The sequence below is a fragment of the Parasteatoda tepidariorum genome, chromosome 4, assembly GCF_043381705.1.
Source record: "Parasteatoda tepidariorum isolate YZ-2023 chromosome 4, CAS_Ptep_4.0, whole genome shotgun sequence".
Taxonomy (NCBI): domain Eukaryota; kingdom Metazoa; phylum Arthropoda; class Arachnida; order Araneae; family Theridiidae; genus Parasteatoda; species Parasteatoda tepidariorum.
This window is the reverse complement of record NC_092207.1, coordinates 42,017,667-42,041,032: the sequence shown is the minus strand read 5'-3', so window position 1 is coordinate 42,041,032 and position 23,366 is coordinate 42,017,667. Positions and strand designations below refer to the sequence as shown.

Sequence of the window (23,366 nt, the reverse complement as noted above, 5' to 3'; positions counted from 1 at the left end):
CCCACACATTACTTTTATATATATTTTCATTAATAAAATCTTCAAGTTGTAAAGTGACTTTTCAAACCAACTGTTTCCAAATTTTAAGATTATGTCGAGAAAATAGAAACACTGACATTTATTGCTCAAATTATTCTTGTTGGACATTACTCACTCATCCAAGTTGGTGTGGTTGAGGCAATATGACGATAGTTCAAAATTTCCTTTTATGCGTTATTCTCTGACGGGTCTCTTTCATTTCATGCATGTTTTTACAAGTTTGTTCTTATTGTAATAGTAATTCAATGCTTCCTCTATTGTTTTTGCCGTGTCAATAAACTTTTTTGAATGTTGCCCTTTAACTGATAACATTTTCAAGGTCATGACAGTCGGTAAAGAGAAGTAAAAAGTTTGATTTAAATTCAATACCTACATAGCATAACAACGTAAAAAGCGTTTAAAAATCAATAAATTATTTTGATAGATTTTTAGATGCTGATTTCAAAACAAAAAGCAAAATGTTGATTTTTTAAGAACATTGTAAAATATCCAAGATTCAAATTAAGGTAAAAAATACCGGCAATCAGTGTGCCGGTACTTTTTACCATAAAAGCCATTTTTACTGGAATATGTTACAGAATAAAAAAATCTGATAAACCGTAATTTTTACAGTAATAACTATCGTAAAATCACTGAATCACTCCAATTAAATAAATATTACTGAACAAATTACGGTGTAATATTTTACCATAAAAATGGATTTTGCGGATGATGCAACCTAAGTCCCGGAACCTTTTACCGTAATTTGATACGGAATTTTTTACAGTGCACCAATCCTTTAGATTACTATCTAAAAGGAATCAATATTTCCTTTTATAAGTCGTTATATACGTTTTGTATTCGTTTATACCCTTTGTTCTGACTTATAGACCTATTTATGCGTTATATGCAATAACATGTGAGGTATTGTTTACTATGTATATTTTTATGCAAATTCCATTGAAATCTAAATTATGTTAATAGACTAAATAATTTATATGAAATGAGGATTTTGTGTGTGAATATTTTGAATTCGATTCATAACCGTCTACGTCTGAACTCATTATAGCTTCTAAAATTTTAGCTCTGTTGATTTAATTTTCTTTTTATTAGATTTAACGTCAAGAAATATACAAGGAATAGTTCATCACTTGCATATATATTAATGTAGGTATAGGTATATACAGCAATATAGCAATGCACGTATAACTAGGTATTCGCACAAAATTGTCATTTTGACTTATAAAAACTTTCATAACTTTTAAACTGTTAGTTCCATATAATTCATTCAATTTAACGTGAACAATACATAGGAGACAGTACTTCCACTTGTCCAGATAACAACTACGGTTGATTAATTTTTGTAAGTCATTAATTCATAAATTAATTCATTTAATTAGTTTACAAACCTTTTATAGACTTGAGAGTGATCTAATTCAAATCAGCGTAAAAATATACTTAGAATAATACCTAAGTTGTTAATAAAGTAATGATGTAGTTTCTTCTGCCATTAGAATGGATAAACAGGCATTTTTCTCTATATAATCAAGCTGAGCAAGTAAGAAATCCTTTTTTGGCCAATAAAAATGTATACCATTCTTAAAATAAGCTCAACAAACAATATAAAAATCAGTCATTACATTGCAAAAACTTTTAATATCACAAGTTTTGCAGACTTGTGTAATTTGTTTCAATAATCTCGCATTTGTCTTGTACTCCTCTCTTGAAATATTTCTGTGTGACATAAATTATATTGTCAGTTGAATATCATCATATCATTAACAATGTTAAACATTAATACGATATTGTTTAATATCAAAAATTATTATTTTTAATCAAAAATTTTTCACTGAAAGAGTTTTTTCTTATTTTAAGCATAATGTACTATTTTACACCAAAATTCTTTTATTTTAGTCAAAATTCATTACAAAGTTTAAATCAATTACAGTATTAGAAGCATTAGAAATTAACTGTATAATTTGCTCTTGTTATTCAGTTTATAATTTATAATTACTGAATTCAAATTCAGTAATTACCCATAAAATGTACCCATAAAATTACCCATAAATGTCAGTAATTACCATTAAAATTTTAACAAAAGTTTTTAAATTTAAAATAAATATCTTAAGCCTTTAAAAGCTTTTGTGAAAAAAAGGGCTTTTATTTTTTTAAAATGGTGATTAAAAATTCCGAAAAACCTTAGCACTGCCGTATTATAAGCTTTGGCACACAAATATTGCGCGTTATTGTACTGCACTACTTGTGTTATATGGGATAAATTATAAAGAAAAAAATAATATCCTCCTAAATTTTTTGAAACTTAATTTGCCGGTATGGTAAACCAGCATCATCAACATACAATTATATACCACAATGATTGTATTGAATTCCATATATTCTAAGAGGGAATTGTTTTAATCGAATGTATATAAATTATAACTTCACAGAATAGCAATATATTTAGTTTGTACCAGATTTCAACAATATTACGGTTTAATTTGCCACAAAAATTTTAATAGTATATAAATTACTTTGAATCACAGTGAAAAGAGTCTCTTGGAGTTGCGTAATTCCTTTTTGTTTATAATTATCATTCTATTTGTTTTTTAGAAATAATTTTTAAGCATAAAAAAAATTTGAGAATCTTTTTTAATTTTGTAAAGTTTTTTTTTCATACCTTTATAAAGTATTTAAATCGATTTGTACAGAAATATTAAGCATTTCAAATTGAATCAGAGACTCTAAGTTAATTAAACTAGAAGTTTTGATTATTAATGAAAATTCGAATTGACCCCAAAGTGCAAATCCTTCGTACCATTTTTCTATTTTTGTTTTATCATTGATTAAATACTTATTAAATTCAATTTCATGCAATAAGAATTTCCAATTGTGATGCCACAATTGGCATTACATATTTCCTAAATTTTAAAATATCATTAATTACTTAAACTTATTTCTCTATCATATTATAATTGAATTACATTTAAATTAAATCAATAAGTTAAACTTTATAATAGCGAGCATGAAATATTTTATTCTTTTCTTATCGATCAATGTAACGGCTAACTTTTTGTATTTTATTACTAATGTAGACTCATTAATTCACTGCCGCACCTAATAGGAAACAAAATTCTATTTATAACTCTTTATTATTAATTTCTTACCGCAAGTATGTTTCAGTTACATGGTTACAAAAATTTTCACAGTCTTGTTGGCGATGCTCGATCGCCAAGGTATTTTCAAACCTAATATTGATTATGCTGGGTTGGCTTTATTTTTGGCTATGTTATATTTCAATATTTCGCTAATTTGGGATCTCCTTTCCATGGTTCTGGGTCCGTTAGGAATAAATTCATTCACTTTCAATTTCAAATTTGTGGCGACTGGGGGTGCATTTGCGGGCCTCCCAGTCCCAACCGTTTACAATCATTCATGCTATCAAAAAAACTCTCGATGTGGGAGAGTGTTTAGCATTGATTCCTTTGAGAGATTTTCTTTTCTTTATGATTTGTGTATTTTAAAAATGGAACCATTTTAAAATTACCGATTCTTACTTTAATAAATCAATTTTTTTACTAAAACGATTTCAATTAATTTTCCTGAAGACAAATTATTTCAACAACCACTATTTGGCCATCACCGCCTCCAAACTAGTTAACCACGTTTTCCTTTAAGTTCAAACAGTTTTTGCTACAGGAAGTTTATGGATACCCGAAAAACGTAAGCAATAATAGAAGTACAGTAGGTATGAAAATTTTTCTTTTTTAAAACTTTCAAGTTTAAAGTCTTTTAATTGTTTTATCAACATTTATTTACTGGTGTTATTCTGCAACTATAATACCCAAATAAACAAAGTTGTATTTATGAAGTAAATTGGATTACTAGTTATAGAGATTGTTGGGTAAACGTTACTTAGTCCTTAGTATGTAATGCTCATTCTATTTCTTTTATTTACAGTAATAAATCTACAAATAAAAGAGATTTTTTATAAACATAAATTAAAAGAATTGCATTTTCTTAAAAGCATGCTGTTTTAATTTTATTATTATTTTTTACTTATTTCAAGAATCAAAGGCATTATTTGCGAAAATGTAAAACAATTCAATGAAAATCAAAATAACACTAGATTGAATTAAACTCGAAACTTCATCACTTTTGCTCAGAAATATTAAATAGCAGTGTCAAAACCAGGAATGAAAGTTTTTTTTTTTCAAGAAAATTAAAATAAAATTGTAATCAATTGTAATCGATTCTGATTTTTTTCTCTATTTTTGATCATTCATGGATTAAGTTTTTTTGAAATACATTATAATCGATTCTGATTTTTATTCTATTTTTGATCAATCATGGATTAAGATTTTTTTGAAATGCATTGTAATCGATTCTGATTTTTATTCTATTTTTGATCAATCATGGATTAAGAATTTTGTGAAATACATTGTAATCGATTCTGACTTTTATTCTATTTTTGATCAATCATGGATTAGGATTTTTTGAAATACAAATGTTTTGCTAAACTCGTCTGTTTACGTCACAGGAATGAGAAAATGACTAATTTTCAAACGATATTCCTTTAATTCAACAGATATTATGTGAATTCCATAAACCCTTATGAGAAATAAACAACTACAAAACATCAGCCGTTATATTTGTATACAGACACAAAAAACTTCTGCATACGTGTAAGAAAGTAAAAAATATCTAACATACGGATTATAACGAAGAAAAAACCGATTAATATTTATTTATTTCCTGTTCATCAATAAAACGTGCTGTCATAAATAAAAATACAAAAGGTAAGTGAAACGGAAATTCTTAAAATTCTGAGATAATTTCTTGTAATTAAAAGAAAAAAAATTACCTTCAACAAAGAAAATTTTCCATTTATGCAAAATGAAAACTAATGTTAAATACATCTGAACATTATAACTATATAACCAAATATCTACTTAAAAGCAAACTAAAAATTAAAATGAATATCATTTTGCGTGGTTGTGATTAAACGGTTTGTTGATATTAATGATAAACAGATTCAGTCACAATATTATTTAGGTGCATACGCACTTTGTTATAAGAGGAAGAAAATATTTAGTCACGATTTGTTTTTCCTCTTATCGAAAATATAGCACAATTTTATGCATGTTGTCATCACACATACAGCGATTAAAGATATGTTAGAGAACATTTTTAATAGATTTCTGTAGTAAAGAATTCAACAGTCATTGGTGTTTTATTTTAAATTTTAATTATCTTTAAAATAATGGTGTAAGTTTATTTTATAATAATGAAAATAGCACTTTACGCAGCTCAAAATTCAATATTTCGATTTTTCAAAGAATTTCCACGTATTTTTGAGACTTATGTCCTAAGCGTTGGACACAAGGTGCGATAGTGCATCTAATGATTTCGTAATAACGATTGTTTTGATTAGCTGCTTCATGAATAAAGTTGCTTCCTCCAGCTTGAAAAAAAAACTTAAAGCATTTTTCGTAGCAATAGATCAATGCACTAATGGGTAGTATGCTTTTGCTGTTAAGGTATTTTTAAAAATAAGCGGCATGCCAGAAGATGACTTGCTAAGAGCGTAGCAAGAGATAATGTTCAAAGTAAAAAGAAAAGAAAAAAATAAATCCACTCCTAAGAAAAATCGAAATTTAAAGAAGGTCGTATTTTTAGAATTCGATTTCTTTATTCGACTGATTCGCTTGAATTTCGTATTTTGCCATGCAAAATTACATTTTTTAAAATGATGTAAAACTTGTGCACTTTACAATTTAAAATGTTTTGACTATTACTAAATAAAATAATAAATATTTACTAAAAGTTATTTTTTGCAAGAAATTATCTTTAGTTAAATGAATTTTAAAAGTAAGAGCGAATTTTTTGCAATAGCTTTAAATTTTCTCGAGATATTGCGTAATACGTACAAAAGTAAAATTAACATTTAAGGGGTCCAAACTATTGGGACTATATTTCTCAGATTGCGGCTACACCCTATATTTTGGAGGTCAGAAATTTGAATACATCGAAAAAGCGTATGTTCAGCTAGAGAAAGTATATTTCTGTTTGATTTTGTAACTTAAAATATCGTCTGCATTAATTAATTAGCATATTTGAGGTCACCCTCTCGAACCATTAAGATTGAGTCCCAGAACGAAAAGATCTTATCTATAGATCATTATCAAAAGTTATTCAGGGTTCTCCGCTTTTTTGTGAAAGGTACATAGTATAGAAATTTAAAGATTTTCAGCCTTAGACGATGCTGAAAACGTTGAATAATAGTTTTTAGGAAATTGAAAAAAAAAAAATTATATGGCGTTTTAAGATAGGACTTATATAGTTTTTTGTTTCAATTAGACATTTAAATGCTTTGATTTTTATTATGTATTCTTGCGCATTTACATATAGTATATATAAATGAGAAATTAATTTTGAAAGAGATGGTCTTAAGAGACGGTTAATGTTTAAAAATTTTAAGTATTAGTTTCCTTTTTAAAGTAATGTACATATTTATATACAAAAGAATATTATATTAAGACTTTACCTTAAAAATGAAAAATAGAGATTGTAACTGCTGGTCTGTTCGAAATGATTCAGAAAAAAATTAAAATAAAATCCCTTTGTCTGTAATAAAAACAATACACTCTTTTTTCTGCAATTATGTCTTTAAAGCTGGTAATTGAGTGTTAGAACTGAAGAAAACTTCAATTTAAATTATATAATCTAATTTCAATGTGAAAGTGGAAAGTTATCTATATCATTCCCAGGAAAGATATAACAAAAGATATCAATCACGTTGGATATCTGTTTTTTAGTGCGATGTAAATTTAAAGCCATATGAGCAATCTGAAACTTATTGATTTAAATGGGTTATAAACATCCATTAATGTTATAAGAATTCATTCATGTTCATATGGCAATACTTTTCTTTTACTTGAACTTTGTTAGTTTTTAAATTTAATAATTTCACATGCTTTCTGTTGCTTTTTTATAACAAAAGTACAAGTGCTTGTAACAAAAATATCGAAAGGAATCGTTACTCTTTTTGGAGTTTTTTTTAAAAGTTTTTCTAAAATTTTTTTTTTAACGTTTTGGTATTAAATATATATTTTTTAAATTTATAAATTTAATGCATTTTACATTCTTTAACAGATAACTTGTTTTTCGGAAAACTTTTGATAATTGCTTTTTCTTGAAAAATAAGGCGACTCTTTTAAACCCTTCACTACTGCAAAAGTTATTGTAGTGATAGACTATTACAGAGGCATGCATTTTCGAAGAATGAGTGGTAATATACGACGTAAATACCTGGTGTTTTGAAAAGGAATAATACAGCCCAAAAGTGTTCTAAGGAATAAGTTTCAGAACAAGGGAAAATATGCACAAAAATACTGTTAACTAAATATAATGTACATATACTATTTTCAAAAAAAAGTTCACCGAACTTTTAGATTTTGAGGGCTATAATTATTCTCACAAGGTTGTACTGTCTACTTTGACATCCTGCTCATTATGAACATCCATGGGAGTGAGATACAGTGACTTACTTTTCACGAAGTATCGTCCTCGAAGTATTTCAAGCCAAAACTTGAGTGGTCTTTTTAGCAATAATAGTAGTCTTAGTAGTAGTCATGAGGAAAGGAGCTATTTGTCATATGAATTCTAATCGGTGGTATTAGTACCATGAAGGTTACTTCGGATGAACGTTTCCCCCCCCCCCTTTGGTACGGGTGTTACATTTCATCCAAAATAATTTAAATTATAAATTCAATGTATCTTTGTTGTCTTATTTCTTTCTTTTTATTTTGACTTAGACTCTGCCCTCACTTTTTTTAAGACTCTGTTTTTCCCTTTTTTTTATAAACCAAACATGTATTTCTTTTTTATTTTCAAAAGAAAAAAAAACAATGGTCGCACGATGAGTTTCTTTGTCCATTACTAGAACGGGAGTTCTTTCAGCCTTAATCTTTTTAAGAAAAGGTAAGGAATATTAAAAATTCAAATAGTTTTTCTATCGGAAAAATAAAAATTTTTGGTATAAAATTAAAATTTTTTGCCAATAAGTTATAAAATATAAGAATTATGTTTTATTTGAATGATATATTGACGCGAATTATTTTTTTTAAATTTGCTAAAAAAATAAATATTTCTTTTTCGTTATATATAATATTATAAAAATATTAGTTCATCATATTATTAAACTTAAAAATTATTATTAAACTTAAAAATTATTACTAAGCTTAGTATTATTAAACTTTTGGGCTCGATTTTCAAGTGGAATTTTGAGTGGAACATTCAATATGGCAAATTAAAAAATTTTCATAATTTAAAATTTTAAAATTGAAATTTTTTAATGTGGCTAAACGAAATATCAATTTTAATTTAGTAGATTTCAAGGATTTTCAGACATATTTATACAGTTTATTCATTTATTGTTTATTAATTTACTGCAATTTTTAAAGTGTTACAATGTTTATCGAATTTATCCAACAAGTTAATTTATCCAAGTTAGTTTATCCAACAAGTTGATTTGAAAAATTGAAATTTCCTTTTTTTTAAATGCAAACGTGGAATTTAGATTTCTTTGTTCGTTTCTTTGAATTTTTAAAGTTTAATATTTCAATGAATTATGTAACATTTTCAAGCATTTAAAATTTATAAATTTTAATTAAAATTTAGTACATTTTAAATTAAAAATTTCAGATTTTATTCCAAAAATTTTCAATAAAATTTTTAAAACTTCTTTAAATTTTTGATCCCCTCGATATGTTTTTAAAAATCGCTACTTTTTTGTTTTGCACTTGCACGTTTACTTGTTATTTTTATTCGTTACTTTTCAAAATCAAAACATTTTACTCGTTACTTTTGCTTAATATACTTTTACTCGTTACTTTTTAAAAATAACTTTCCCATTTATGATTTTGTAAAAAATTAATTTCTTGAAGCTAATATTATGCATTATTTTTAATTTATGTTTCTCCATCAATTTGCTTTTTGAACTTTTTTATGACATATATCGATTAAATATATAGCAAATAAAGCTTGTTTATGACATCGAAAATTATTTATTACGAATTATTTTAGTTAATGAACCTCCATGCAGTTACTTTTTAAAAATTTTATAACTCAAGTCTCTTAATTACAAAGCTTATTTAGGTCATAAATAACCAATTGTGACACGATATTGCAGTTTGCCCTACCAAGTATTTGCTTTTTGAAATTCGTTTTGATTTAAATCTATTAAATAAGAAGTAAATAAAGTTTAATTAGGACATAAACAATTATTTGTCACGCTTTATTTTATTATTTTAGTTATTGTTTCTTGAAGTGTTTGCTTCACGATTTTTTTTCTGATATTTATCTATTAAATGAAAAACAAACCTGATTCAGGACATAAACAAATATTTTAAGATTACGCGTTAGCTTTAAATAGTTTAAAAAAAAACGCAGCCTAAATTTCTAAACCGTAAACATTCGATTCAAATTAATTTACTTTTATATAAATTTTATATCAACTGGATCATATCACTTTTATATCAATTGGAAACAATGCATGCTAAAGGACGCGGAAGTTAACTAATAAGCATATCAATTGACCTTATGATAGCATCAGGTAGAAAGAGTGATAAAAAAGTATTAAAAGATAAAGAAAGTATTAAAAGATAAAGAAAGTATTTATATTGGAAAATACATTAATCACTTTTCAAATTTTTTGAAATATCCTTAACAAGAAATATGCAAAATTTTAGCTTTTAAATGCATCGCAATGTTTACTTGCAAAAACGGCATCTTATTCGAAATTCGTCATTGTTTGAAGGCAAAAACCTGCGGGTACGGGTAAACATTTTCATTTGATAAGAATCCAGTCGCCAGTATTTTATCACATATCAGTGATAAAAAGTGAAGTGAAACTAACATTCGCAGCACGTTTATTTTTGTAAGTTTTATTTCACTGTTTATCAATTATTTTGATAAGTTGCAATCAAGAAGTCTGTGAGTATTTTTTAAAATTAAAATGTGTGAAAATATTTTAGAAAGTAAATAATTTTTAATCAAAATATAGCCAGATAGTTTTAGACAAAGACAAATTTAAAATTATCAAATGTACAATTATTTATTATTTATTTGTACATTTCTGAAACGAAAGCAGTTTTTTTGTATAGGAAGTTGTGTATTTCCCTTAACTGTAAGGCATATATTGTATTTCACCCTTTGGATATAAATATTCCTTTTTCGAAGTTTCATCGCTAATGAAAATCATCAATTATAAGCTGAATAAAATGAATCGTAAATGATATTAATAAGAAATCTAGTTTTATGTGTGAATAATAAAATTAATGTTACTTAAATATATTTCTTATATATAAAAACTTAACCATGCAGTTTATGACGATTATTATATTTTAATTATTAAGGTTATTGTAGGTTAATATCATAGATTAATTTTTAATTAATATCAGTAAAAAAAGATATTATGATGATATTATCATGGATATATTATGATGAATATATTTATGATGAAAAACGAATATATGAAACATTTTTAGGAGCTTCTCATCGCTATAAGAGCATTTTTCACTGGATTTTTACTCTAAATACTGGAGAAGATTCACAGAAAAACTAATTATAACTATCGATTTAGTCTGCATATAGAAAAAGTCTATCCGCATTATTTTGAGTCTTTTGAAATATTTGTGTTTATAATGAATATGTTAATTGAACAATTAAGTTGCGTTATATTTATTATGCTCTTTCTTAATGCGTAAATACATTTTATCGCCTATAGATATGATTTTTGAAATTGAGCTCTTATGTGCTATAGACTTTCTTTATACTAAAATGAGCATCGCTCAAAAATATGATCAAGCATAATGCATGTAATTAAACTTCTCATCACTACTGATAGTCAAATAGTAGTAAAATACGCATTTTTTATTGATCAATAAGTTAATTTGTTCTTTATTTCTGGAATTACCGATGATTATTATAAGAAGTGCTTTTTATCCTAGTTATCCAGTTCTTACATTTAATTATATAATTACGTTTTTAAAATTGATTGTTTGGAGAACACAGATATCATATAATGTATTCTAGCATAAATTAAAACATTACTTTTAATTGAAGTCCATTTAGAGAAAATTGAAAATTCATAATAGCATAAACTTGTTAGAACAAAAATGTAAAATATTTACTGATTAAGCGCATAAAACTAATTTGTTCTTGAACATTCATATTTATTTGGTAAAACAAGTGCATTTTAAGAAGTGTCACTTACCACTCAGAATATATTTTTTAACACTAAATAATTGCTTCATCGCAGCATGAAAAAACACACTATGTATAAAAAAGAGTCAGCTACATATTTTCCACTTTTAGTTGTTTTTTCTATGATAAAGCAAGCAAAAACAATCAACGTTAAATTCTACTTAATTACAAGTGCGAAAATTAGTACATTAAATAAAAAGCTAAAACAATTTTTAAAAAACATTTATAGTAGGAAAAAAAAATTTTCCCGACATTTTCGTCAGAAATACTTGCATTTCATTTTAGAAAAAGTAACGAAAATACCAGTAGAAATATTAAATTTCTAAAGTAATGCATAAGAAAATAAAACGCATTTCTATTTTTAATTTCATTACTTCATAAAAGCATTGCCATATGTATAATAGCTATAACAATCAAATATATATGTGAGTATTGCTAAACTGTGTATTTATTATAAAATCTTTTTCTAAATTTTAGGTACACAAAACAGTGAAAATAGGAACCACAGAATCACCATGCCTTGTGACTCAATAGATACTTGCAGCTACAAAGAATTATCTCTATTAAATGAAACGTCTTTTTCCAACATAATAAGGGAAACTTACAAAAAGCTGGATAGTCAACCAGCAATGAATCCTGGAATTTCCAACCTTCTTAGTATCAAAACAAAGTACCAAAACAACTTCGGTAAAGTTTCAAACTGTTTTGAAATCTGGGCCAAAAACCGAAGAAGAACTATTGATAAGCTTTCGGGTGGAGCAAAAACGATTAAAAATTCTAGACAGATTTGTTACAAAGCAATATTAACATTTTCATCATTAACCGTAATCGCTTCAACAGTCAGCTTATTTCTGAACAATGTCAACAAATCTTGGTCGGCCAAATCATTTCTCGCTGCAGCTACAGTTGGTTCTTTTAGTTTTTTGTTCAGCTTATTCGATGTTTATGTCAGCAAAACGAAAGCAGATGAAATTGAGCTCATGTACCAAGACGATAAGTTTACTTTAGACGATCTTGAACAAGAGATACAATTTGGTGCACTCAACAATGACATCCACGAATTTTTCCCAAATGGTGTGAATTATAAAATTGTAAAAAACATGATCGAGCCGCAATTGATGAAACGCAAGGAATTAAGTCATTTTAAGACCCTTTTTGATGAAATGGATTCAGCCAGTGATGACGAGAAGATTTTTTATGCCATTGTACTCTCAAATATATTGAGCGATCCAGATCTTTTGCAGGACACGTATTTTTTAGCTAAAGTACAAATGTTCTCAAAAAGCACATTAGCAGAAAAATGGTGGAATAGGTATGCATTACTCATTTCAATTTTATTTAAAATCTTTATTTGTTGTTGTTGTCACCGGTTATTAAGGCAGAGGGGGTGCAATCTATGACCAAGATTTAAATTTCTGCTACATCCGTACGTCACACCCGTTTATACATACATCCATTCATTCAACCACAGATCGTAATTTTGATTTGAACCAGACCACAATCAATCTCCAATTCAGTATCCTCATAGGTATTGATTTGTTATGGGAGCATGGAGGACTTTGTAACCCGATAGATTTATCGTGTACCCATAACCATTTATTACGCGGGAAGTCTTCGGCCGGATGGATTCGAAGTGCCATTCTTACAAACGTGAGTCCAGCGCCCTGCAAATAAGGCTATTCCGGCCAAATCTTTATTTAAAAGACCCTCTTTCGTATTGAGAAGCCATATAAAAGATCCTTCTTTGAGCAGATGAGTATACAATTTATATGCATGTCAAGGTAAGTAACAAAGTAAATCGCAGGTAAGTCAGAAGTTTTCTAGGTGTGACTCACGTTCTGGGGTAAAATTACAGTTTGCGGGGACTATCCTTCACAGTTCGTTCAAAAACTGTTACTAAACAAAAAGGTAATCTAATTTAGCATCATCTAAAAACAGAGTACTGTAGTGAACTATGATTACGGAACGGGGACCCTGGCACACTGTCAACAATTGCGGTTCAAATTACTGTAAAAAGTATCGGTACTTAGGATGCTTGTATTTTTTATAGTAAAATCTATTTTTATCGGAAGTTACGGGACAAAAAAATCAGATTTATCTTAATTTCTACCATACTAATTACCGTGAAATCACTGAATCACTCCAACTAAATAAATTTTAATGTAAAAATTACGGTAAACATTTTACAGTAAAAACTGATTTTACGATAAAATGGATTTTTCGAATGATGCACCCAAAGTTTCGGTATTTCATACCGTATTTTGATCCGGAATTTGCCCGTACATTTTGCCACTCTTTAACCACAGAAACTAGGGTTCGATCCTCAATGGCGGCTTGAAATCCACTCAGCTCCATATTGATGGCGCGAAGTGCTGACCACATAATTTCTACAATAATACCGTTTCTAACGAAATTGTGGAGCCTTAACCTCCATGATCCCTCTGGCTCACAATGGGCTGTGGCGGGAATGCCTTAACAACAAAATGTACGCTCCTGTTTTTTTTTAGTGTCTATTCATGGACATTTAATTCATCAGTGAGATGTTCTGTGAAGTAGCATTAATTATGTTTCGTTATACTTTAATTTATTATACTTAATTTAATTTTCTACACTTCTTGTTCACTTCTACTTACGATTTTTCACTTCCATTTCTTCATTTCATTATTTTATATTGAATTGCTTATATATCGCTCTCTTTAGATTTCATTCCGGATTTTTTTAATTTCTTATACTTCATTTCTTTACCTATAAATCGTAATTATTTTTATTATGACTTTGCTCTAGATTTGCATAGGATATATGTTTTTACACTGTTTTGAATAGACAACCTTGTTCTGTTACTTTGACGTGGAAGCATGATTTTAAGAAACGAAGAAGAGCAATCGTTATTCAAATATAAAACTGGTGTTTCTACCGAATATTTAGAGTGTAAAATATCAACTTATATCCCAGGCGATGGAAAAGGTGATTTCATCTTTGAAAATACAAAACCTTCCAACCTTACAGGATTCTTGATAAAGATTTTTTCCAAACGTTTCAAATCTTAGCAAAATTTGGGATCTAACATTTAATTTTAAATGATTTTGACCACGGCGATGTTTATTTAATTCAAACATCCGTATTAAATACCAAATATAACTGTTGTGTTTTTTAAGTGAAAGGAAATTTTTAAAAACCTTTACTTCATTAATAACCATTTGTCAACCACTTTAAATTTTGTGGAGAGCTCAAATTTCTGGCTTGCTAGCTCTGAAAAGTATACCAACTCGTATTGTAAAAAAACAAAAATTTTTAAATTTTAACTAAAATTTTTCTTAAAATGCTAAAGCAGAAAAAATATAAGAATAAAAATGTAAATTTTTAAAAGTAATTTTCGCAATAAAGATTGGATTTATGCACAAATATGTAATTTAAAGTTGAGGAATAAAATGCAATTAAATAAATAATAAATAAATCAATAATTAAGTATTAGTAAAGTGAAATCTAATTAATGAATAAAATTAAATTTAACAAATAAATAATTAAACGCTTTCGTTTGAATAGATTTTAAATCCAGAATTTTATTTTTAATTATCTGAGTCAAGTGTTTAACGAAATTTTTCGAATTTAGATACCTTAAATATTTATAATATGTTATCATTCAAATTATTAACTTTCACCGTATACAGTTTCAGAATTAAGTCACATATTTCATGCTAATATTTCACAAATTTTAAAATATAATGGAAATACTCAGGTTTAAAATTAACTAACCTCTCTATTCAATAGATAAATGTTTGAGAAATATTTATCAGATCATGCTAGATACTTATATCTGTAAGCATGATGCATAAACTTTATTACTGACACGTCCTACAGATGAAAATAACTACAAATTTCTTTGGCTAATGTAACTCAAGATTAAAGTGTATAATGTTATCGTTTCTCAATTTGGGCAAACACTACATATTATAACCATGGCAACAACTGACTTTGCTTATATCACAATCCCAATCCTGTTTGACGTAGATGAAGTCTCTGTTGCTATATTTCATTAATTTCTTAACTTGCGTGTTAAAATAATTTTATGGTGATTAACAATTAATTACGATTCAATAACCATCAATTTGCTAGAGCGTGATCATAACACGCAACCATCTGCTTGATATTCATATTTCGTATGCCTTTGTTTTTGTATTCAGTAATAAATGTTGAATTTAACTACTAATAGTTTTGATGAGAGAAAATTAGACTACGTGGTAATTCATTTTTTCGAAATTAATCAAAAAATTCTTACTCTGAGAAAAATTATGGTTTAAGCTAGCAGAATATAATACATTTACCGTGTGTTTTGTATGGGAATATAGAAAAAAAAACTCGCTAATTTTTATCGAAGCGCTTTGGTAATAATTTCGGTAAAATCAAAAATGAAATATGATTTTTAAATTATGTTATGAAATGTGGTAAAATTTGGTAAATTTATCATGATACCTTAGAGCATGGCATAGAAAATATTTGAATTTACTTTTAAGTTTCGTATTTTTTTATTAAATGTCTGGTAATGATGACTATGATTTTTAAAACCAAAATTTCCGATGAACATTTACCATTTGAACAGAAAAAATTACCAAGTAATTTTTTAAATACCGCATATTTTAGTTTTCATAACTAGAATTATGATATTTTTTCCAGAAATATCAGTAAGAACAGTACGGTAATTTTGTCCGAATTCTTTTTTCTTCGAGTAATGAGCAAGCTTTAATGTGCGTAAAAGTCAAAAGTGTCTCTGTAAATGCGGATACTACATCAAGTGAATCAGCTAACTTAAAATGGTTCTTTTTTAACAAGCCTAACATTAATAAAATTATTAAGTATACTTATGTCTATTCCTTGAATTCTTAAGTTCCGATTTACTAGGTCACATGTTTGTTTGTTTGAGCTGTGCAAATCTTGGAATTAAAATTTCAAACACTTTTGTACAGACTAGTGATAAAAATTCAAACGGTTCGCTATGCCGGATGGCAATATAAGTATTCACGCATTCTTACTGCAAGCAGGTATGTTTCCACTAAATAGTGTTAATCGTTGATATTTTGGTCTTCAACTAGTTAGGCTAGACTATCGGATAACAAAAAAAATCTCTTCTATCTTTTCCCAACCCCTAAGAGCCTAATTTATTATTATTAATTTACTGCCCAGTACAAAATAACAGACACGAAACAAAAATGAAGAATTTCTAAATATAATAATTAAAAAACAACAGATTTTAGTAACCATGCTCGTCACAAGAACTAAAAAGGAAAAAAGAATTATATAAGTTCTATAATTATTTTTAGGTTATTTATATTATTTAGGTTATTTATATTATTTAGGTTATTATAATATTTATAGTATTTATAATATTTTGATTATTATTATATACGTAATAAAAATCTAAAACGAAAAACGGCGGACTGCATAATGCTTTTCCGAAATAATGACCCCCCCCCCCACGCAAATTTTTTTGTAGTCTTTTTCATTTATTAATGCTTTTGCATTATTTCTAAACAATAGTTTTGAAGAACAAACAAACAGCTTTTCTTCTGAGCATAATGTATTTATTATACAGAATATTTTAAAAATTTTACTCCTTTCCTTTTTGTGAAAATAATGCGGGGCCTATAAAATAAATTTCAAAACTAAATAATTTGATCTAAATTAAAAACTCGAGCTTCACTCGAATAAATAGAAACTCAGTTACTCTTGCCTAAAAAAAAGATGATGGAAGAAAATATCTAATTTAGATATTTAAAAATAGAAGTATTAGATTTTTCAAAAAATATTTAAAAATTATCCGATTAGATATACGAAAACTAAAAGATTTTGGATAAATAAAAATTTTTTTTGGAAAACAAATGTTTTTTGGATGTATTTTATTTTTGCCCTAATCAAAGCGTTTTGTCTCATGAGCATTTAATTATTTTCTGATGTTAGAAAAATAATAACCTTTTAGACTTTGGAAAGTAGGACTATTAGTGTTATTGATTAAAGGCAGACTATAAGTATTTAAAAACACAATTAGTAATTTTTTGAGTTCTTCATACTTCTCACGCAAATATAAAACACAAAATTCGTGTTTCAAAAATTCCTTGCAGAGTAGTCTTCTGGCTGATACATTCATTAAAATGTTAATGGCTGAAATTTAAACATTCATGTATTTACAACCTAAACGAAATTCGAGTTATTGATTAAACAATATTGATTAGACAAAAGTAGAGCTATTGAGGTTCTTGTTAATATACTTTAGGTTTGTTAAATATTGATTATTTTCAAGTGACATATATGAAGTAGTTTATTATGAGCTTTTGTAATTATACAATATATTATCTTTTAAAATTGCTGAAATTTCTTAAGCAAATGCAAGTGTAACAGATTCACGAAACGATGTCAATGTTTAAGGATGTTTTAAAAATGATTGAAAACAGTTAAAATTTTATCCGAAAAATAACTCATTATTATTTTCAACATTCGAAGTGTTATTCACATTTGAAGAATATTTGTATCTTCAGTTCTTAGTAAAGAATGATGAATGGGATGGAAATGCTTTCTGTTTCATTCTAGATAATTCACAGTGAAACAATCTGTAAAACTTATTAAAAAAAATTGGTCATTAATAATAATTTTTCAAACTACATGGCCGAATAATAAGACGCATTATTTATATCATATATACAAAAGACGAATTTATCCTAAGTAATCACAGGCTATTACTTATAATAAACGTAAAGCTCTCCAATAAAAGTCTGTTTGTCTTCCAGGTGGATCCTATTGGTTAAAATTCCACAATTTAGTGACCAACGGCACCATGATTATTGCGCACCAACCACTTTTACTTTTGAGAGTAGCTGATACCTCGCGAATGGAAGCTAGGCTGGGTTAACTTCAAGTTGCCACCAGGAATCATTTTTCAACTCTTTAAAATTTCTGTTTAAAACCTTAACCAATGCGTTAATGTGGCTCAAATCATATAATAACTATATATATTTAATCATTATCTTACGGCATACCATAAAATGCATTTAATTTAGATTAACAATTGACTTGATTGTAACATGCAAATCTTCACTTTCACAAATTTCAACTTTTTCCAACATGACTGTTCATTCTAAGGTTTCGTTCATGCATTATTTTATGTACTTGATATTTTTAGGAGCAATTTGATTTCTCAATTAATAGTTCCTTTTTTTTTAACAGGTTGAAGTATGAGAATTCTTCGCATCATTCAGAAAAGATGAAATTGTTGTCTGAAATAAAATCATTTTCAAAATTAGAAAAACTCTTTATTTCTGGTCTTTCCGTGGCTGTGTCTCCAATGTCCAATGATGTATTCCTAAATGCTGTTGCACTAGCGTTTGTTAACTGCATTATTTTGTTTGATGTTTATAATGAGTTGAAAATTCAAATAGAACCGAAAGAGGCATCAAATTTCAAACAATTGGAAAATGTTCTTCGAGCTGAATATGAGGAATTGAAAAAAGTGTACGATTTATTAAATCCTTACAACGATTAAGACGCAATTCTGAACATTAAAGGTTTTCATAATTGTCTCGACATTTCTGAAAACCTTTCTTGTTGACTCTTTATCTTGTTGACCGTAAATAAGGGTCAACCGAAAAGTTTCCCACGGCCAATAAAAAGAAACAAACATAATTCCTCAAAAGCTCTAATTACAAAGGATACAGCAATACTTCGGCTGCTCTTCAACATATAAGCCATCGGAATTAATAAATTGGTATAAGTATTTGTAATCCAGTATCAAAAAAAAATCTGCCATTAGGAAATGGAACTAGTGTGTCATAACTGTTAAAAAGTTTTCGTTTGTTGGAAGATAATATCCGGACAGGATTTTCTTTTTGTGCAATAACAGGTGAATATCGCTTGGAGCAATATCGGAACTATGGAAAGATGATCTAACATCTTCCAGCGAAGTTCTTCAGCAAACTTCATGTCGAATTTGCCTTCCGAGCGAGAAGGCAAATTCAACATGAAGTCCTTCTGTCCAACATGAAGTCCTTATGTTGAGCGCTGCTGTGAAGCAATACAATTTCGGCACTGAACACCCCACAATAACGTTAAGCTCTTAACGTAGCACAATTTGTCAAGAATTCATCGAGCAGAATGTTCCAGAAAGTAATAGACATCAATTTCCGTACGCATACTATTTAACATAGTTTGGTGGGTTGTCTATCGACTGTTAACAGGTGACAGACTTCGATGGCATTTGACTACAAAGACTTATTTCACAACTTAAATATTACAATGCCGGTTTATTTTTATGTTGTGAATTAGTTGAAATATTCCTGTATACTTTGCAATAAATGTTTCCAAGTAATTATATTTTATTTCTCTTTATCAGTCATGGGAAACTTACTTTCGAAATGGCCCCCGTAGGTATTTATTATGAATGAACGGATTAATAAGTAAATTAATTAGTTGAATGAATTGATAAGTTATTGTGGTGCCAAAAGTGTCTTCAACTTTAACTCACTCTTCCACTAATGAAAATGCACAACTTGCCAATAATGAAATGAAAGAAAAGTGCCCAACATGCCTCGTTCTATTGTTTAACTTTATAATATTTTTATGCTTATAGTGAGTTAGTGGAGCTAAATGATTCTTCAACAGAAATCTGGAATATGTTTTTTGATTTGCATCGGACATATTTATGTGAATGTATGATGCACAATATCTTTAAATGATAAAATGTTGATATTCTCACTCTTTTTAACGACATCATTTTTTTATACTTACAAAGAGGGTAAAATTTAAGTGGACGAAAACAATAAGGATATTCGGACAATAAGCTCTTTAAGTAACAAAAGTACACGACGTTCTAAATGATTGTAACGATTAAAAATTTTTGAATATTCTATCATGTGTTAATTATCTCGTCTTAAATTTTTTCTGTATTAATTTTTTTTATTTCTCATAATTATTTTAAAATTCAAGTGTATGTAAGGAGTCTTTTACTCACAACAGTGTGATCTTCGGTTGGGTGAAAAAATTTACTGACTTAAAAAATCTATTTAATGATTAAATAAATAATAAATCTGTATAATGATTAACCCTCTGAGCTTTACTTTCTGCTTTTTCCGAACTTTCCCCTTCATCACAAAACTGGTTTCTTCAGTGGGAGAGTAATGTGTAGCAGAGAAATTTGAGTACAATTTTACCCAGGGGTTTAACGCTTGGAGGGTTAAGTTGCAAATTCTTCCGGCTCTTATGATTGTCTCATCTTATCTTTAAAATGTGTATATTCTTTTTTCTTATAATGACTTTAAAAATCTAATGAAGCAACAAAATTCTTCAACTTTCAGATATTTTGAATATGCTTTTACATGTAAAAATGATGAATTGCACAACGTTCAAAGGGAGTAAAATGATTAAACAGTAATTTAGAATAATCAAAGATCTAATGATTACATCCACGTAATTTTTAACCATATATATTTTTATTCTTTCAATAAATTTAAAATTTTAGTAGAACCAAAAGAGGCTTTTGAACACTTAGAACTAGTTTTCTTTTTTATTTGAATGTGACAAATTAAGGAAAGCACATGACTTTCTGCATATGAATTGTACAAATTTTTTTTATGTTTATTCTATTGTATGTCACCATTTTTATGATTGTAATGTGTTGAGAACCCAAACAGAGTTAAAAGAGTCTTCAATTTACACCAGCGTGTTCTTCAATTTGAATAGGTGAATTAAAAAAGTGGCTGATTCACTAATTCCATAAAGGTTAAACTGCAATTTTGAACATTAAAAGCACTAAAGATCATCTCAGCATATTTTTTAATTGAATTGAAAATTATTAATTACGTTATTACGGGAAAATTATTAATTAACTAACGTTAAATCTTTGCAGATACTAGACGTATTTAGGAATTATGCATTAAGAACTAAAAAGAAAAAGATTGCAATTAAACAGAAAATTTTTTGCTATAATTTCCATTATATAATAATAATTAGTTTTCAGAAATTTTTTACAGCATTTCGAATTTTGCTATAAAAAATTTGTTACAAATTTTTTATAGCAGTTCGATAAAATTGTACATACTTCATGAGTAAGTACAAAATAATACTGTACAAAGATACCAAAATGACCATGTAATTTTTATTTTGCGAAAAAAACAACATTAAGAATTCATTAAAAATTAATAAAGTTAAATTTAAAATCGTGTAATTATCTTTACGTCTTTTACCAGTAAATATTATTTATAATTTGATAGGGAGCATTGTTATTAGAATTTTAAAATATTGCACAATAAATTTAAAATAAAATATAACTACTCGGATTATAGAAGGAACAGTAAACTTCTTATTATTTCTGTATTAATTACAAAATAATTCGACTGTTATAGAAATTACGTTTTGATTTACTTTCTTTATAATACGTTTTTTATGCTTTTTACGTTTTTTATCATGCCTTTCACAGTTGTTTTTGTTGGATTTCTTTTTGATTTAATAAATTTTTGATTTTCCTACTTTTGTCCTTTTGTTATTTTTACAATTTCCTTGTCTCACTTTATGAAAAATGAATCCTTTGTATTAAATTTAGTTTCAAAATATCTAGTTTTAAAATTCTTATTCTGATCATATTTAAAATTGGACAGCTAATTAAAAGTATTACATTATAAAATAGCTGATCTATTATTTTTTTTTTACAATTATTAATATTTTTAATGGTTCTTAATAGGTATTTAAAAGTAATTGTAAAATATATAAAACTCCAAAGTAAACTCCGAAGAAATATTACGTTATGACCACCCTTCTAATAACATGTAGGACCACCTTTAGCCCTCAAAACTGCTAGCACCCGCCGTGGCATTGATTCCACAAGGTGCTGATAGGTAGTCTGAGGTATCTGGTACCTAGCATCTGGTCCTGAAATTCCCTCACATTGCGAGGGAATAGCGTGGCAGCACGAGTTTGGTTTTCCAAGTAGGACCACAAATGCTCTATTGGATTAAGGTCAGGTGAATTTGGGGGCCAAGACATGGCTTGAAAGTCACTGGAATGTTCCTCGACGATTCGACCCTTATGACATGGTGCATTATCCTGTTGGTAAACACCACACCCCGCAGGAAAAACTGTTGCCATTAATGGGTGAACCTGGTCTGCAACTATGTTCAAGAAGCTTACAGACGTCAGGGATTGTTCTATGAGGATTATGGGTCCTAATGTGCCTCATGTTCCTGGGCGAGAAACCATGAAAACCTGGGCCTGCCCATTGTCATAGATGGAGGGTGGTCATAATGGAATGGCTCTTCGTTGTATATATAAAAAGTCAAATAACGTAAACGTCCGTTGCTTGTTAGAGAGGTCGTCGAGGTCAAAGCTCCGTAATTTCAATTAACGGCATGATTCTGGTTTTGTTGTAAGCATTGCACACAAGCCTCCTTTACTTTCCAGACAAGCTGGTACCCATGAATTTGAAGCTTGATGGGATTCAAGCTGCCACAGAGGAAAAACAAAAGTAATATATTCGAAACTAACGAAATATGGAATTAATATTCTCTTCTCCATAATTCATGTACTGTAGGCAAAATAAAAAACGGACCACCCTTAAAACTTTTGATCTAGTGATTGGATCTTCACGTTTTATGATTCTTTTTTAATGATTTGAAGGGGTTGACCTCAAATATGCTAATGAAATAGTGTAGATGATATTTTAAGTTACGTAACAAAAACGTACTTCATCGGAATTAACATACATTTTTTTCGGAGGATTTGGATTTCTGGTTCCCAACAAAACGAATAGAAGTTAGCCGCAATAGTTTGGTCAAGAAAGTTTGGACCCCTTAATGTTATTTTTTGTTGTTGTTGTTGCGTATTTTGCTATATCTCCCGAGCTTTTAGAGCGAAATTAAAAAGTTTTGCACGTGATTATAAAACTTGTTTATTCAAAGATAATACCATGCAAAATGTAACTTTTAGTAAATATTTATTATTTTATTTAATAACAGTTGAACAATATTGAATTGTAAGGTACGTAAGTTCATACGTCATTTTGAAGGATGCAATTTTATACTACAAAATTTGAGTGAGATCTATCTAATAGT

The 23,366-nt window shown here is 28.0% G+C and overlaps 2 protein-coding genes across 5 annotated transcripts in view; one reads left to right on the top strand and one right to left on the bottom strand.

Moving 5' to 3' along the window:
- The window catches only part of LOC107440755 (uncharacterized), a 153,750-nt gene that overhangs the window by 25,795 nt on the left and 104,589 nt on the right, over window positions 1–23,366 (bottom strand). The window lies entirely within an intron of this gene.
- On the top strand, window positions 9,722–21,788 carry LOC107448077 (uncharacterized). 4 transcript variants are annotated; one of them, XM_071179707.1, is made up of 3 exons: window positions 9,722–9,955; window positions 11,761–12,595; window positions 18,496–21,788. In XM_071179707.1, exons 2-3 carry the CDS (start codon window positions 11,799–11,801, stop codon window positions 18,809–18,811), a joined length of 1,113 nt encoding a protein of 370 aa, XP_071035808.1. In that variant the 5' UTR covers window positions 9,722–9,955; window positions 11,761–11,798; the 3' UTR covers window positions 18,812–21,788. The 4 variants fall into 4 exon arrangements, with proteins under 4 accessions (XP_071035808.1, XP_071035809.1, XP_071035810.1 ...); XM_071179708.1 differs by having other exon boundaries at window positions 9,722–10,011; XM_071179709.1 differs by having other exon boundaries at window positions 9,724–9,849.

Bases quoted from the DNA above. Each gene is read 5' to 3' on its own strand.
- LOC107448077 (XM_071179707.1), top strand. From the start codon at position 11,799: ATGCCTTGTGACTCAATAGATACTTGCAGCTACAAAGAATTATCTCTA. The intron at 12,596-18,495 runs GTATGCATTACT...TTTTTTTAACAG, and splicing joins GCAGAAAAATGGTGGAATAG to GTTGAAGTATGAGAATTCTT.